At 53.3% G+C, this 18050-nt stretch overlaps 1 protein-coding gene across 1 annotated transcript in view; it reads left to right on the top strand.

Moving 5' to 3' along the window:
• Positions 1–18050, top strand: part of LOC147109034 (cytosolic carboxypeptidase 2-like) — a 52287-nt gene that overhangs the window by 18750 nt on the left and 15487 nt on the right. Inside the window, exon 2 of the mRNA XM_086004172.1 lies at positions 6982–7764. Within this exon, the coding sequence (XP_085860298.1) occupies positions 6982–7764 (783 nt within the window). The remainder of the gene's footprint in view (positions 1–6981; positions 7765–18050) is intronic.

The raw sequence follows: 18050 nt of genomic DNA, 5'->3' as shown, positions 1-18050 counted from the left end.
GCCCGCTCCTCCGACATCGAGCAGGTCCCCGACTCTGGTCACACCGCCAGCCACAGCCCCACCCTCCGCCAGCCGCCCGAACCCACATTCACGGAGGTGCGGATTCCTGAGCAGCGGCTCCCGAAGGAGAGCCGCCGCTCCTGACGGGGGAGAGCTCCGCCTGGAAGCGACATAGTTCCAAACCCATAGTAGTTCCTGGTAGAAGACAGGCAGCTCCTGCAGGCTGGCACGCCTGCAGCCCACTTTCACAATCAGGAGCTGCGTGTCGTAATTGAGGCCGTGCAGCTGGCGGAAGAAAAACGTCGCCAGCGCACACCATCTTGGAGGATTCTCTACGTACAGGTATCTCTGCAGCGTCTGAAGACGGAAAGTCGCCGCCTGGGTGCGAAGGCACACCAGCGCCTGACCGCCCTCCCTAAGCGGGAGACACAGAACCGCAGCAGAGACCCAGTGCTTCCTTTTGTCCCAGAAGAAGTCGATGAGCTTCTTCTGTATCTTGGCGACAAACGCAGGGGGAGGGATCAAAGTGACCAACCGGTACCACAACATGGCAGCCACCAGCTGGTTTATGACCAGCGCTCGACCCCTGTAGGACAACACTCGGAGCAGTCCTGTCCAGCGTCCTAGGCGAGCGGTGACTTTGGCCTCCAGCTCCTGCCAGTTTGCCGGCCAGGCGTCCTCGGCAGGGCTAAGGTAGACTCCCAAATAGAGGAGGTGCGTGGTGCTCCAGGCGAAAGGCCTGAACTCCTCCGGCAGGGAGTCCACCCGCCACTGACCCACCAGGAGTCCGGAACATTTCTCCCAGTTGATCTTGGCGGAGGATGCGTCCGAGTAAATCTGCTGGCATTCCCGCATCCTCCGCAAGTCAGCGGGATCCGTGACCGTGAGGAGCACGTCATCGGCGTAAGCCGAGAGGACCACCTCCACGCCCGGCCCTTGCAGGGCCAGTCCCGTCAACCTCTTCCGCAAGAGGCGCAGGAATGGCTCCACGCAAATGGCGTATAACTGACCGGACATGGGGCATCCCTGACGCACCCCCCTCCCGAAGCGAAGGGGCGCCGTCAAGGACCCGTTAACTTTAATCAGACACTCTGCGGCGGCGTACAGAAGTCGGATCCGGGCGACGAAATGCGTCCCGAACCCGAATGCGCGCAGAGTCCCGAAAAGATACTCGTGATCCACCCTGTCGAACGCCTTCTCCTGATCCAGGGAGAGGAAGGCGACCGACAGACCAGCCCTCTGGGAGTGGTGGACCAGGTCCCGGACCAGATGGATGTTGTCGTGGATGGTCCGGCCCGGGACCGTGTAGGACTGGTCGGGGTGGATCATGTGGGCCAGCACGGTGCCAAGGCGAGCAGACATAGCCCTGGCAAAGATTTGATAGTCCGTGCTAAGGAGGGAGACCGGGCGCCAGTTCTTGAGGAGGCGGAGATCGCCCCTCTTAGGCAGCAGGACAATGACCGCCCTGCGCCAAGAGAGGGGCATCTCCCCGGTCGCCAAACTTTCCCCCAGGACCCGCGCGTAGTCGCCCCCCAAGACGTCCCAGAACGCCCTGTGGAACTCCACGGTCAGCCCGTCCAGCCCCGGGGACTTTCCCCTAGAGAGCTGGCGGAGGGCGCCGGTCAGCTCCACCAGGCTTAGCGGAGCGTCCAATTTTTCGGCGCCCTCCGGACTGACCTTTGGCAGGTCCTCCCACAAAACTCTGCGCGCATCCTCGCTGGACAGATCCGGAGAGAACAGAGCCCTGTAGTAGGCGCGGGTCTCCGCGCTGATTCCCTCCGGATCCGAGACCAGAGATCCGTCGTCGGCCAGCAGCCCCAAGAGCTGCTTACGGACCCCTCGTCTTTTTTCCAGCGAGTAGAAGAAGGGGGAGCCGCGGTCCAGGTCCCGCAGGAGCTGGATCCGCAACCTCACGTACGCGCCTCGGGACCCGACGAGCTGCAGGTCCTTCAGCGCGCCCTTCTTCTCTTCGTACACCTTCCGCAGGGCCGAGTCCCCGACGACTTGACCGAGACGGGACTCCAGGTCGAGCACCTCCTTCTCCAACCGCCCGACCCGGGCCTCCCGCCTCTTGGTCGACCCCTTCGCATACTCCTGACAGAAGAGACGCACGTGAGCCTTGCCCACGTCCCACCACAGCCTCAAGGAGGGGAAGCCCCCCTGCTTCCTTCTCCAGTCAGCCCAGAACCGACGAAACGAATCCCGGAACCGCGCGTCCTCCAGCAGCAGGTTGTTAAAGTGCCAGTACGCGGACCCTCCCCGAGCGCGCAGCGGGACGAGTTCCGCCCACACCAGGTGGTGGTCTGTGCACGGCACCGGCCGCATGGAAGCCGCCGGAACGCAGGATACGTACGCCCGGGAAATGTAGAGGCGGTCGATTCTGGACCCTCCTCCTCCAGACCTCACGTAAGTGAAGGCGCTGGAGTCGGGATGAAGATTTCGCCAGACGTCCACCAAGTCGAAGGACCCGACCAGGTCCCTCAACTTCTCCATCGCCGGCGGGCATCGCGGGGGACCCGTACGGTCCCTCGCCTCGAGGGTACAGTTAAAATCCCCCCCGAGGATGACGCACTCGCCCACGTCGATGGAGCCCAGAAGAGCGGACACTTCTTCAAAGAAGCGCACTTGCTGCGCACCGGCCTGAGGGGCATACACGTTCACTAGATGGAGCGGCACGCCCCCCAGGCGAACAGTGACCTGGAGCAAGCGGCCCGGCATGTGCTCCTTGACCCCCAAGATCTCCGGCTGAAAATGCAGGGCCAGCAAGATAGCCACCCCGCTGGAATTATTGGAGAGGTGACTCATGCTGACCCCTCCTTGCCACTCCAGGAGCCACGTGGCTTCGTCTCCCGGAACGGTGTGGGTTTCTTGCAGGAAGCACACCGCATACTTCCCGTCCCGAAGGACCGAGAAGTTATTGAATCTGCGGCGCGCCTCCCCGCTGCCGTTGATGTTGAGGCTGGCTATGGTTATCTTCATGTCAGAAGCATAGTGCAACCTCTACCTACAACTAACGGGGGGAGGAAGCGCGGCCGCTAGTCAGCCGCCACCTCCTCAGCAGCCCAGTGAGAAGTGTTCTGAGCTGACGCAGCTCAAGTGGGCTCACACCCTCGTCCGCGTCCATGGTCTTAACGGCGGCGCGGACGGAATCAATGAGCAGCGCCAGCTCCGACCACCTGTCGAGGGCCAGCCGGACCTTCCCGCGCCGACCCAGGCACGTGGCCATAAAATCCCGGAGTTCCCTTGCGGGAATGAGGGGAGACTTGGCAAGGGGCACGAGGTCGTCCACCGCCTCGTCGGTGCCGGAGTCCGACTCGTCCTCCGTGCCCATCACCGAGTCCCCATCCTCCTCCAGGGGGTCATCACCAGCGGCCGACCCGCCCACCGCGCAGTGCGCAGCGGACGGCTTGGCCGCAACAGCCGGCCCCGCCTCCGCCCGGATCCCACCCCCAGGATCGGTGGCGGAGGAATTCTCCCTGGGCTCCTCCGGGGGCGCCGGGCCAGAAGACGGCGGCGGCGGTTCGGAGCCCCCCTCCGCCCCAGACGCCAGATCGAACAGAGAAATCGGGGAGAACACAAATCCGAACTCCCCCAGGACGTCCGGCGCCCGAGACACAGCCAGAGGGCCTTCCTCTTCCGCGCCACCAGCCTCTGACCCGGCAGATGGGACGTCTTTGGCTAAATCCTCGACCAGGTCGAGCAGCCCCTGGGAAATGACCGGGCCGCTTTGGGCGAGCTCACTTTCTTCGAACTCGCCCGACCCAGACCCCAGGCCGCCCGACCCGTCGAGGGGTAACGGCATCGATAAATAGTCTATTTCAGCCGCGGGTTGATCCGCGACCCCCCCCACGGGCAGGGTCTCGTCCTCATCCCCGGGAGGCACGTGCTGCACAGACACATCTGCCTCAGCCTCCCGAGGGACAGGCGACCCCTGCCGATCGCCGGTGATGGTGGCAGCGGTGGGGGGGGGGCGCAGCACCCGCGGCGGGCGACGACTCCCCCTGTTCGGAGGGAACCTCCTCCTCCTCCCGGTCCTCCTCCTCATCCAGGGTGTCGCACCTTCTTTTTAGCGCGGAGGGAGCGAGGGAGACCTCCATGTCTGCAAAGGCATCCTCCTCAACTCCCTCCGGCGGAGCAGGTTTGTCGGGTTCCTCGGGCCCGAGCCCAGCCGCAGGTAATGGCAATACCGCTGCGGCGGTTGCGGCCACAGGCTCGGGCACGAGGCCCCTCCCGCTTGCATCTGCCCCGGTCAACTCCGCGAGGAGCGCAGGTGTAAGGGGCTCAAGGGGCAAGGGCTTGCCATCCACGGGGGGACCCGCCCTAAGGTGTTTTTTCTTTCCCCGCGCCTTTTTTCCGGCCGGACACGCTCCCTCCCCCCCGCCGGAGGCCTTGGTGGCATCGGCCCCCGACGTCAACCGCGCATCAGACGTACTTGACGCGCGGGCAGACCCGGGGGGAGGAGCAGCGGCGGCGCCAGCCTCGGCCGCACGAGATGATCCGGCGGCCTTGGAGGCAGGGCAGTTCCTCCTGATATGCCCCACCTCCTTGCAGGCGTGGCACCGCACACCGTCCGACGTCCAAAAGATGCGATAGGCGGTCCCCTCGTGGAGGACGACGAACGCTCCGTCAGTGTCCTCCTCCCGCGCCAGCTGGATAAACAGCTGGCGCCGGAAGGAGAAGACGTGGCGAAGGCTGGCCTCCCGGAAGCCGAGCGGGATAGGCGTGATCCCCGACCTCACCTCCCCAAGCTGACGCAAATGGGGAAGGAGGCGCTCACCGGGAACATAGGGCGGGACGTTAGAGATGACAATCCTCTGCGCGGTGGCCTCGAGAGGATCCACCGGCAGGAAGGTCCCGCCCACGGTGAGCCCCTTGGTGACGGCCAGGGACACCGCCCGCTCCGACCCCAGGAAGAACACAGCCTTCCCGTACATTTTCGAGCCCGCAACGATGGCTGAGGGGCCGACAACCCCAGCCATGGCTTTGACGCAGGCCTCGATGGTCATAGTGGGGTGAGTGTAGCTCTTCACCCCAAGCTTTTTCGTTATCAGTTTAAATGGTGACGGGGCAGCAGAAGCAGCGGGAGCAGCTGTGGCTGTGGCTGCCGCCCCCGCATAAGTCTTGGCTTGCCCCGCCACCGGCGATGATGTAGTCGCCATTCTGGGGTGCTTTAAGGGCTACACTCACCCCAAGTCACAGGCCTGAAGGTGTTAATGGCCTCAGGTAATACATATATTTTTTTGTCCTCTATTGAGCAGAGGGAGCTGATTAAAATGAGGACACACCTCTCCCCTTACTGAATGAAATTGGGGGAGGGGCCCTCTCCCCTCTGCTCAATAGGCAATTAATAAAAGGTGATGGGACTGAGGTGCCTTAGAAAGACAGGCAGAGAGAGATAGAGAGAGAGAGAGAGAGGGGGGTAGGAAGGAGGGAGACCACAAGGGCAGTGTTGCCACTCAGGATGGTGGGTGGGTGTTGGCAGGGGGGCACTCTCTGATGTAGTTTAAAAGTCTTTGGTGATGGTCTTCTGGCAGGGGGAGAAGATGTCTTCACCTGGAAAAGCTGGAGAAGCCCAGGCTCAGTCCTGCAACAGGTCTTAATGATGTAATTAATGAAATTAGAGACTTCACCTGGTCAGCTCCAGCTCTCCCAGGACAGGCAATAGTAGGGGTGCTAATTAGTGGTGTGTGTGGCCTAGCTTTTAACAAGAGCCACACACACACACACTACACCCCTTGATGGTCCGGCCTTGCTTCTTCTTTTCTCCCCCCACCTAAAATACAAAGTCTTGGGAGAGTGCCCCAAATAACACCCACCTGTAGATGTTTCAACGAGATGAATCTTCCCTCCTTCCAAACAGTTGGTGGTTTTTTTTCCGATATTTCTCTCCCCTCTCTCCTGAAGTGGAGGCCAATTTGGGGAGGCAGTGATAGAAAAGGCCTCTCCCCGGTTGATGTTGATATAGGCCTCCTTTCTCCTTCTCCTCCTCTGCCCAATCTCTCCAGGCACCTCAGTTGTTTGAAGATGTTGGAGGAGGTGGAGGTGGTGATCTATCTTTCAGCTACTCCTCTTCCTGGTCAGGAGACCACCACTCTCCACTCTCTTGCTTTGGCAGCTCCTTCTCCTCTTGCTGCTTGAGACAGCCAGAAAAGCACACAGGTCTTTACTGGTTGGAGCTCAGGACTATACTAAATACAATATTACTACACAGTGCTTATATACCGGTGGTCACCACTGGTATTACGTATACAGCAGCCAGAGAAAGTAGTACATCTCTTAAGGTGGAACAGGCTTAAGTTCTCTTAAGGTGGAACAGGTTACATACACCACAGGGACAGTGTAGAGGGAGCGTTACTCTGTATCTAACCCGTGCTGTACCTGCCCTGGGAGTGTTTGATGGGGACAGTGTAGAGGGAGCTTTACTCTGTATCTAACCCGGGCTGTACCTGTCCTGGGAGTGTTTGATGGGACAGTGTAGAGGGAGCTTTACTCTGTATCTAACCCGTGCTGTACCTGCCCTGGGAGTGTTTGATGGGACAGTGTAGAGGGAGCTTTACTCTGTATCTAACCCGTGCTGTACCTGCCCTGGGAGTGTTTGATGGGACAGTGTAGAGGGAGCTTTACTCTGTATCTAACCCATGCTGTACCTGCCCTGGGAGTGTTTGATGGGACAGTGTAGAAAGAGCTTTACTCTGTATCTAAGCACCATTCATTTTGGGCAAATTGCTAATCAAGACGAAAGTCATTGGTCTTTGAAATTGCAGTGAGCTAGTATTGGTGGACTAACAATAATGCGTTTGTTTGCACTTCCTCCAAGTGCACTATTAAGCTATGGGTTAACACCATTCAAAATAAATAGCTTAATAGTACATAGTGTGTGTTACTTCGCCAATATTCTCACAGCCTATTTTCCTGGGCCAATGTGCGCTCAAAGTTTACCCGTCTCTTAATCTGCTGGTTGTTTCCCTTCTACTTCTGCAGAGGGAAACGTGAATACAACCTGATCTTACGCACAGACCTCTACACGACGAAACATACTCAGTGGTATTACTTTCGGGTGCAGAACACTCAGGGGGCTGTCCCCTACCGCTTTACCATCATCAACCTGATGAAGCCCACCAGCCTGTACAACATGGGAATGAAGCCGCTGATGTACTCCACCAAGGATGCCGAGCTGTGCCAGGTGGGGTGGCGCAGGGTGGGCAGTCAGATCAAGTACTACCAAAACAACTACGGCGACGAGAAGCACCAGTATTACTCGCTCACCTGGACGTTCGAGTTCCCTCATGATGCGGACACCTGCAACTTTGCCCACTGCTACCCCTACACCTACTCCGACCTCCAGGACTACCTGATGGATGTGGCCAATGATCTGGCCAGGTCCAAGTACTGCAAAGTCCGGGTGCTCTGCCGATCGCTGGCTGGGAACATGGTTTACGTCCTGACCGTGACCAATCCCTCCGAGACCCCCGAGGCGGCGGCAGGAAAAAAGGCGGTGATCCTGACCACCCGTGTCCACCCCGGCGAGACCAACAGCTCCTGGATGATGAAGGGATTCCTCGACTGCCTTCTTGGCAACTCACTGGACGCCAAGCTGCTGCGGGACATGTTCCTCTTTAAAATTGTGCCGATGCTGAACCCTGACAGGGTCATCGTAGGGAATTATTGGTGCTCGCTCTCTGGCCAGGACCTAAACCAGAAGTACCGGACCTTTTTGAAGGAGCACTACCCCGCTGTGTGGTACACCCGGAAACTGATCAAACGGTGAGGGCGAACGATGCCGGTATTGTGCGTGCTAGAAGATTGAGCTTTACTCCACCGTCCCCACTCCCATCCAGGTCATATCTCAGCTAGGGATGGTAAAGGCATTGTCCAGCGTTGAATGGACCATTCAGACCAGGATGGTCTCAGGGTCAATTGCTGGTCTGTGATGAGCTGGCTGAACTCAGTCGAGGGTGGTACCATTGGGAGGGAGTGTGCTGGCCGCGGCATGATGGGCTTCGGGCTGGATTGCAGCCTATACAGCAGAGGACAGTAGAAGAGGTACGGAGGCAGACCGTGGTATACACAGAGAGAGAGAGAGAGAGCGACGAAGTGGGACGGGCAATAAAGAGCAAGGTGGATAAAATGAGAGCAGGAAGTGGGGTATAGCTCAGGGAGAAAGTACAGCCCAGCACCGCTTCATGTGGGAGGTGCAGCATAAAAAATACATCAATAATAAAAAAAAGCTACTTTCAGTTTCCTACCTCAACAAAGACTCATCATTTTGTGTCTCCCCTCCTCCAAGCTGCGCTGGTGACATCACTGCACCTGAAAACATTCCCAGGGCAGGTACAGCATGGGTTAGATACAGAGTAAAGCTCCCTCTACACTGTCCGATCAAACACTCCCAGGGCACATACAGCACGGGTTAGATACAGAGTAAAGCTCCCTCTACACTGTCCCATCAAACATTCCCAGGGCAGGTACAGCACGGGTTAGATAGAGTAAAGCTCCCTCTACACTGTCCCATCAAACACTCCCAGGGCAGGTACAGCACGGGTTAGATACAGAGTAAAGCTCCCTCTACACTGTCCCATCAAACAATCCCAGGACAGGTGCAGCACAGGTTAGATACAGAGTAAAGCTCCCTCTACACTGTCCCATCAAACACTCCCAGAGCAGGTACAGCACAGGTTAGATACAGAGTAAAGCTCCCTCTACACTGTTCCATCAAACACTCCCAGGGCAGGTACAGCATGGGTTAGATACAGAGTAAAGCTCCCTCTACACTGTCCCATCAAACACTCGCAGGACAGGTACAGCACGGGTTAGATACAGAGTAAAGCTCCCTCTACACTGTCCCATCAAACACTCCCAGGGCAGGTACAGCACGGATTAGATACAGAGTAAAGCTCCCTCTACACTGTCCAATCAAACACTCCCAGGGCAGGTACAGCACAGGTTAGACAGAGTAAAGCTCCTCTACACTGTTCCATCAAACACACCCAGGACAGGTACAGCACGGGTTAGATACAGAGTAATGCTCCCTCTATACTGTCCCATCAAACACTCCCAGGGCAGGTTCGGCGTGGGTTAGATACAGAGTAAAGCTCCCTCTATACTGTTCTATCAAACACTCTAGGAGAAGGTATAACATGGGTTAGATACAGAGTAAAGCTCTCTCTACACTGTCGTATCAAACACTCCCAGGGCAGGTACAGCACGGGTTAGATAGAGTAAAGCTCCCTCCACACTGTTCCATCAAACACTCTGAGGGCAGGTACAGCACGGGTTAGATACAGAGTAAAGCTCCCCCTACACTGTCCCATCAAACACTCCCAGAGCAGGTACAGCACAGGTTAGATAGAGTAAAGCTCCTCTGCACTGTTCCATCAAACAGTCCCAGGACAGGTACAGCAAGGGTTAGATACAGAGTAAAGCTCCCTCTATACTGTCCCATCAAACACTCTAGGAGAAGGTATAACATGGGTTAGATACAGAGTAAAGCTCCCTCTACACTGTTCCATCAAACACTCCCAGGGCAGGTACAGCACGGGTTAGATACAAAGTAAACCTCCCCCTACACTGTCCCATCAAACACTCCCAGAGCAGGTACAGCACAGGTTAGATAGAGTAAAGCTTCCTCTGCACTGTCCCATCAAACACTTCCAGGGCAGGTGCAGCACGGGTTAGATACAGAGTAAAGCTCCCTCTACACTGTTGCATCAAACACTCCCAGGGCAGGTACAGCACGGGTTAGATACAGAGTAAAGATCCCCCTACACTGTCCCATCAAACACTCCCAGAGCAGGTACAGCACAGGTTAGATAGAGTAAAGCTCCCTGTACACTGTTGAATCAAACACTCCCAGGACAGGTACAGCACGGGTTAGATACAGAGTAAAGCTCCCTCTACACTGTCCAATCAAACACTCCCAGGGCAGTTACAGCACAGGTTAGATAGAGTAAAGCTCCTCTACACTGTTCCATCAAACACTCCCAGGACAGGTACAGCACAGGTTAGATACAGAGTAAAGCTCCCTCTATACTGTCCCATCAAACACTCTAGGAGAAGGTATAACATGGGTTAGATACAGAGTAAAGCTCCCTCTACACTGTCGTATCAAACGCTCCCAGGGCAGGTACAGCATGGGTTAGATAGAGTAAAGCTCCCTCTACACTGTTCCATCAAACACTCCAAAGGCAGGTGCAGCACGGGTTAGCAACAGAGTAAATCTCCCCCTACACTGTCCCATCAAACACTCCCAGAGCAGGTACAGCAGAGGTTAGATAGAGTAAAGCTCCCTCTACACTGTTCCATCAAACACTCCCAGGACAGGTACAGCACGGGTAAGATACAGAGCAAAGCTCCCTCTACACTGTCCAATCATACACTCCCAGGGCAGTTACAGCACAGGTTAGATAGGGTAAAGCTCGTCTACACTGTTCCATCAAACACTCCCAGGACAGGTACAGCACGGGTTAGATACAGAGTAAAGCTCCCTGTATACTGTCCCATCAAACACTCCCAGGGCAGGTACAGCATGGGTTAGATACAGAGTAAAGCTCCATCTATACTGTCGCATCAAACACTCTAAGAGAAGGTATAACATGGGTTAGATACAGAGTAAAGCTCCCTCTACACTGTCCCATCAAACACTCCCAGGGCAGGTACAGCACGGTTTAGATACAAAGTAAAAATCCCTCTACTCTGTCCCATCAAACACTCCCAGGGCAGGTGCAGCACAGGTTAGATACAGAGTAAAGCTCCCTCTACACTGTCCCATCAAACACTCCCAGGGCAGGTACAGCACGGGTTAGATACAGAGTAATGCTCCCTCTACACTATCCCATCAAACACTCCCAGGGCAGGTACAGCACAGGTTAGATATAGAGTAAAGCTCGCTCTGCACTGTCCCATCAAACACTCCCAGGGCAGTTACAGCACAGGTTAGATATAGAGTAAATCTCCCTCTGCACTGTCCCATCAAACACTCCCAGGGCAGGTACAGCAGAGCTTAGATACAGAGTAAAGCTCCCTCTGCACTGTCCCATCAAACACTCCCAGGGCAGGTGCAGCACGGGTTAGATACAGAGTAAAGCTCCCTCTACACTATCCCATCAAACACTCCCAGGGCAGGTGCAGCACGGGTTAGATACAGAGTAAAGCTCCCTCTACACTGTCCAATCAAACACTCCCAGGGCAGTTACAGCACAGGTTAGATAGAGTAAAGCTCCTCTACACTGTTCCATCAAACACTCCCAGGACAGGTACAGCACAGGTTAGATACAGAGTAAAGCTCCCTCTATACTGTCCCATCAAACACTCTAGGAGAAGGTATAACATGGGTTAGATACAGAGTAAAGCTCCCTCTACACTGTCGTATCAAACGCTCCCAGGGCAGGTACAGCATGGGTTAGATAGAGTAAAGCTCCCTCTACACTGTTCCATCAAACACTCCAAAGGCAGGTGCAGCACGGGTTAGCAACAGAGTAAATCTCCCCCTACACTGTCCCATCAAACACTCCCAGAGCAGGTACAGCAGAGGTTAGATAGAGTAAAGCTCCCTCTACACTGTTCCATCAAACACTCCCAGGACAGGTACAGCACGGGTAAGATACAGAGCAAAGCTCCCTCTACACTGTCCAATCATACACTCCCAGGGCAGTTACAGCACAGGTTAGATAGGGTAAAGCTCGTCTACACTGTTCCATCAAACACTCCCAGGACAGGTACAGCACGGGTTAGATACAGAGTAAAGCTCCCTGTATACTGTCCCATCAAACACTCCCAGGGCAGGTACAGCATGGGTTAGATACAGAGTAAAGCTCCATCTATACTGTCGCATCAAACACTCTAAGAGAAGGTATAACATGGGTTAGATACAGAGTAAAGCTCCCTCTACACTGTCCCATCAAACACTCCCAGGGCAGGTACAGCACGGTTTAGATACAAAGTAAAAATCCCTCTACTCTGTCCCATCAAACACTCCCAGGGCAGGTGCAGCACAGGTTAGATACAGAGTAAAGCTCCCTCTACACTGTCCCATCAAACACTCCCAGGGCAGGTACAGCACGGGTTAGATACAGAGTAATGCTCCCTCTACACTATCCCATCAAACACTCCCAGGGCAGGTACAGCACAGGTTAGATATAGAGTAAAGCTCGCTCTGCACTGTCCCATCAAACACTCCCAGGGCAGTTACAGCACAGGTTAGATATAGAGTAAATCTCCCTCTGCACTGTCCCATCAAACACTCCCAGGGCAGGTACAGCAGAGCTTAGATACAGAGTAAAGCTCCCTCTGCACTGTCCCATCAAACACTCCCAGGGCAGGTGCAGCACGGGTTAGATACAGAGTAAAGCTCCCTCTACACTATCCCATCAAACACTCCCAGGGCAGGTGCAGCACGGGTTAGATACAGAGTAAAGCTCCCTCTACACTGTCCCATCAAACACTCCCAGGACAGACACAGCACGGGTTTGATACAGAGTAAAGCTCGCTCTACACTCTCCCATCAAACACTCCCAGGGCAGGTGCAGCACAGGTTAGATACAGAGTAAAGCTCGCTCTACACTGTCCCATCAAACACTCCCAGGACAGGTACTGCACGGGTTAGATACAGAGTAAAGCTCCCTCTACACTGTCCCATCAAACACAACCAGGGCAGGTACAGCACGGGTTAGATACAGAGTAAAGCTCCCTGTACACTGTCCAATCAAACACTCCCAGGGCAGGTACAGCACAGGTTAGATAGAGTAACACTCCCTCTACACTGTCGTATCAAACACTCCCAGGGCAGGTACAGCACGGGTTAGATAGAGTAAAGCTCCCTCTACACTCTTCCATCAAACATTCCAAGGGCAGGTACAGCACGGGTTAGATACAGAGTAAAGCTCCCCCTACACTGTCCCATCACACACTCCCAGAGCAGGTACAGCACAGGTTAGATAGAGTAAAGCTCCCTCTACACTGTTCCATCAAACACTCCCAGGACAGGTACAGCACGGGTAAGATACAGAGTAAAGCTCCCTCTACACTGTCCAATCATACACTCCCACGGCAGGTACAGCACAGGTTAGATAGAGTAAAGCTCCTCTACACTGTTCCATCAAACACACCCAGGACAGGTACAGCACGGGTTAGATACAGAGTAAAGCTCCCTCTATACTGTCCCATCAAACACTCCCAGGGCAGGTACGGCATGGGTTAGATACAGAGTAAAGCTCCCTCTATACTGTCCCATGAAATACTCTAGGAGAAGGTATAACATGGGTTAGATACAGAGTAAAGCTTCCTTTATACTGTCCCATCAAACACACCCAGGGCAGGTGCAGCACGGCTTAGATACAATGTAAAACTCCCTCTACTCTGTCCCATCAAACACTCCCAGGGCAGTTACAGCACAGGTTATGTAAAGTCTGTGGGTTGTACAGTTAATAACGACACAGACTTCAGGAATAACAAACAAACAGGTCTTTACTATTCGAAGGTCAGGGCGAATCTGCCCAAGGAATCATGCCACAACACTTATATACCGGTGTGGTCACCGTCGGTATTACAGTATACAGAAGCCAAACAAGTAGTGCCACACCTAAAGTAGTTCTCTTAAAGGTGAACGGTTACATACAATAGTTCTCTTAAAGGTAGACGGGTACATACACTACAATCCTCCCTTTTTAGCTTATTACATACAGAGTCCCCATTAAACATAACGGCCTAGAAATTGAGTGGGCTTAGCGCCCAATTAGTGGCGCTAGAGGGCCTTGCGCCGGACTTATAGCCGTTTTGCAAATTGACTTGGGCCTTACCATCGGCGTTAGCCGGTAGCGCTGCGCCGGCACCGATGACGTCATCGGTGTGCGCAGCGTCCCGGTTGCCGTGGTAACCCGGCCCCAAGCCCAAATTCAGTTGCGCCCGCCTCGCCCGTGGCAGGCGCAACTAATGAATGTGAAAAGTGTTCTTACACGCCTTTGCGCCGGCGCATAAAGGTGGAGCGGCGGCCGGCCGCGTTCCCAGCGGCCGCCTGCCCGCACCTCCCTTCCCGGACTCCTGCATCACCCCCCCCGCGGCCCTGATGAGTGTGTGCTGCGAGCCCGGCACTTCCCCGAGGTGCCGGGCTCAGATGTCGGGGGAATCCGCCGGACAGTTGTCGGCTGCAGGCAGCTCCTCCTTAACAGAAGGAGGAGGCCTGCAGTTCTCCAGCCTGCCGCACCGCATCGGGTGCCGCAGCGGGGGATTAGCGCCGGGAAACCCAATTCAACGCCCGTTTTCAGGCGCTAAAACCCTCCTTTAGCACCCGCCGCCGTCTGGGGCTGGCGCAACCGAATTTTCGTCGGGCGCTGCTGCATTAACGCTGGCGCAAAATTTCTGGCGCTACAGCCCTGGCGAGCCCACAACCCAATTTCTAGGCCAACATATCTTCAACTTCATATAAAACAATTTACAGACATAGTCTCGGTGGGAAACAGTTCACAGGTTCAGTCTCTGCGGGAACAGTTCACAGATTCAGTCTCTGATCTTGACTCGGTCCGAACAACATCTCTTTGGTGTAGATGGTTCACATTGCTAGCGTGACTCCTCCATATCCTTTTCTTGACGTAACAGCTTGAACTTTCGTCCTGCTGAACCAGCAGTGCTGACTTTTACAACAACTGGGTTGCCTTGATATTTTCCTCCTTCCCAACTGATTTAACTCCTTTCGTAGGGTCCACGCATGATCTGGTAGAAGTGATAATATTTGCGATAGTTATCATCTTCTGCTTCTTCTTTTTCTTTTCTGCTTTTTGGAGACTCTCGGGGCTCCCTTATCAGCTGCCAGCTGTAGCGCCACCAACTCTCTATGTTCCTTCGACTTTAAGTGCTTCATCCTGATTTCGGCACTTTGGGAGTTTTCATCACAAACTGGGCAGACCACATCCTCATAATATTCAGTGTCACTCAACAGGTCATGGTAATATTCGGGTTCGTCCTGAGTTAGGCCAGCGAGAGGGCCTTCTACTTCCTCCTTACCCATCTGGACGTTAGCTGACTGTGGTTCCTTCCCTAGACATCTTTCTTGAAAAGACTTCTTCATGCATTCAACTTCAACCCGCTCTTCCTGGGTTTCCTGCAAATCCTTCACTAATGACCTCATTTGTGATTTCAATACTTCCCCTTCCCTCGGGGATTGATTGATCGGGCTATTCAATCCTTCTACTGGAGCAGCTGTTTCAACATTCTGTTGTTCACATAGACGCGATTCAGCGTACTTTTGGCATCCCAGTAAAGTCTGTTTTGCAACCTCAGCTATTTCCCAAACTTTTGAGAGCTCCGAACTCCTTCCCGTTGAAGATTGAAGCTCGTGTTCAGATTGTTCCCATTGCAGAGTCTTTTCCCTCAGCATATGAAGGAGTTGGCTGACCGTTAACTCTTCCACGGGAACACTGTGGATCAGAGTCTTCTCCATTTCATCCACCTTTTCCTCCAATGCTTCCACCTTCTGTTCCTCTTGTACTTTGGCTTTCAGCGCTCGGAAAAGTTGCGCCCTGATGCTCTCTAGCTCATGTTCAGGGACCATTCTTACAGTCTCTGTGTTTCTTACAGTTTCCTTTTCTTCCACTGAAAGGATTCCCAGTTGAATCTGTTCTTCAAGTTGTTGAACCTCTGACCTTGCTGCCTCATATTTGTCTTGGGTTTCCTTCAATATTTTTGTGAGTTCTTGGACATCTTGTCTTTCATGTTCTGCCATGTCTTTCACCTCTAATTTCTCATCTATGGATGGAACTTCTACCGATGAGTCTGTCTTGGCCTTGAGCTCATCAAGAATTTCCTGCAGCCTTTGGACTTCTTGCTCATGTTCAACCTTTAGTTGTTCATATGCTTCTACTGAAACTAGCTTTTCGGAGGTTGCCGAGTTAACCCCCTCCAGAATTGTAGCCTGGGCCTGTTCATACTGTTCTTTCAACTTCGCACACTCTGCTTGTAAGGAGTCGTAGAGAAGAACTGGAATAACATCCTGGCTTCCTGAAGATTCCTCTTCATTTGCTTCTTTCGCAATTTCCTGTTGGCGTTCAGCCAAGGCTGCTATGCTAGCTGCCTCTCGAAGTCTCACTGCCATCAAATCTTCTTTATTCCTGCAGTCTATCTCAGCCATTTTCCAATTACTTTCATTTAACTGAGTGAGTAGCCCCTTATTCTGGGCTGAGAGATATTGCACCTTCTCATGTAGACCATAGCACTCCTTCTCTGCTCGACATAGCTGGTTACTGCTGATTTGGTTCTGTGTTTCAAGTTCCAACATCCTTTGCTTAGCTTCTTTCAGTTTCGCCCCTATAAGCTCCTCTTGCAACATGGCCACATTATTCACATCAGGTAAAGAAGCGTTTCTCTTTTCCATGTCCAAGATTTTTTTCTGCATATCTTTAAGTGCACACTGCGATTCAGCTTCTCTTAACCTTGCTTGCACTAGCTCCGTCTCCAATTGCAGAACAAAATCCTCAGTGTAGCGTGGTTTGCCTTTATGCTGTATCTCTAGATCATGCAAATATTCTAACTCCTGAACATCATAAGGGAGATGTGATCGGTAATTGGTCACGATGGCTCTATGGTCGCTCTTTGCTTGAGCTAGCTGCCTCTGCTGTCTTTCCAGGTTCTCCCATTCGGTGTCCCAGAACTTTTTCATTGTTTTCATCTCTTGTACGAGACGGTAACTCAACTGTTCTAATTGTTGTCGTACTTTGAAATAAGTTTGAGTCCGAGTTCGGTGTTCTTCCGTCGTGGATAAGTCCTTAACTTGAACAGGCTCAGAATTCTCTGTCAAACTGGAGTTCTACTCTGAAGCTTTATTCTTCTCGGTAGCATAAGCCTTTATGCATGTCTTCGTTTTCTCCACCATAGTCGGCAAGTTCATTTTAGCCTTGTCTTCCATATTTGAGTTGGTCTTATCGTCATCCGTTTCAGAATCTGAGCTGATAGCTTGCACCGAGTCCTCACTCATTATGGCTTTTAGATAGTGCCATTCCATGTCTATTTTCTTGATCCACTCTCGTCCTAGAAGTGGTGGTCCTCCCTCAGATAATACGTACAAGTTCATTCTTGGGTGTTCTTTACCCCTATCTCTCACCTTGACTCTTATCTTCCCCATGGGGTATACCTTATGCCCCGTGTATGTCTGCAATACGAACTTGGTATTTCTTAAGGGTATGTGAGAGAATAGCCGGTGGTAGTCCCTTCGATTTATGACTGATAGAGCTGATCCAGTGTCCAACTCCATTCTTACTTGGACTCCAGCTATTTTTAGTATGACCCAGATAGTTTGTAGGTCAGCTTCCTTACTCACATTGTGAATTCTCAGACTACCCAGCTCCTGGCTGTTTGGGTCTGAGTCTGAATTCTGTTCGTCTGAACTCTTCTCAGCCACCTTGTGTACCTTGTTGTACTTTTCTTGTGGTGGCTTCCTTTGGTTGTTGGTCTTCTTCCCTGACCGGCATACCTTAGCGATGTGACCCAGTTTGCCACATTTCCTACATTCTTGGTTCTTAAACCAGCATTGATTCTGGTCGTGTGTTGTCTTCCCACAACGATAGCATTTTGTTGTACTTGAGGTAATTTGGTCCACCCCGAGTGCCGCCGCCTTTAGCTGCATTTCCGCCGTTCCTTTCGCTGCGGCTTCGTGCGATGCGGCTATAAGGACAGCCCTGTCAAGTATGAGGTCGTTCTCTTTGAGTAGTCGCTTTTGTGTCCCTTCCTTGGACAATCCGCATACGAACTTGTCTCGCAGTGCCTCTGTCAGATTCCCTCCAAACTGGCAGCATTTCGCTAGCCTACGCAGTTCGACCAAATATTCCGCGTTGCTTTCGTCTTTCCGTTGCGTTCTTGCATAGAATTTGAATCGTTCAGCCAACATCAACGGTGTGGGGTTCAAGTGGTCCTTCAGAACAGCCACAATCCCTTCGAAAGTCTGATCCGCCGGTTTAGCTGGTGCTAGTAGATGCTTCAAGAGCCCGTATGTCTTTGCGCCCATCGAGTTTAGCAATGTTATCGCTTTGTCGTCTTCCTCTATTTTGTTGGCTTCACAATAGATCTCG

Source organism: Somniosus microcephalus, chromosome 12 (assembly GCF_052327205.1).
Source record: "Somniosus microcephalus isolate GS21.2 chromosome 12, FLI_Smic_1.0, whole genome shotgun sequence".
NCBI classification, from domain to species: Eukaryota; Metazoa; Chordata; class Chondrichthyes; order Squaliformes; family Somniosidae; genus Somniosus; species Somniosus microcephalus.
This window is presented reverse-complemented; position numbering and strand designations above follow the sequence as displayed.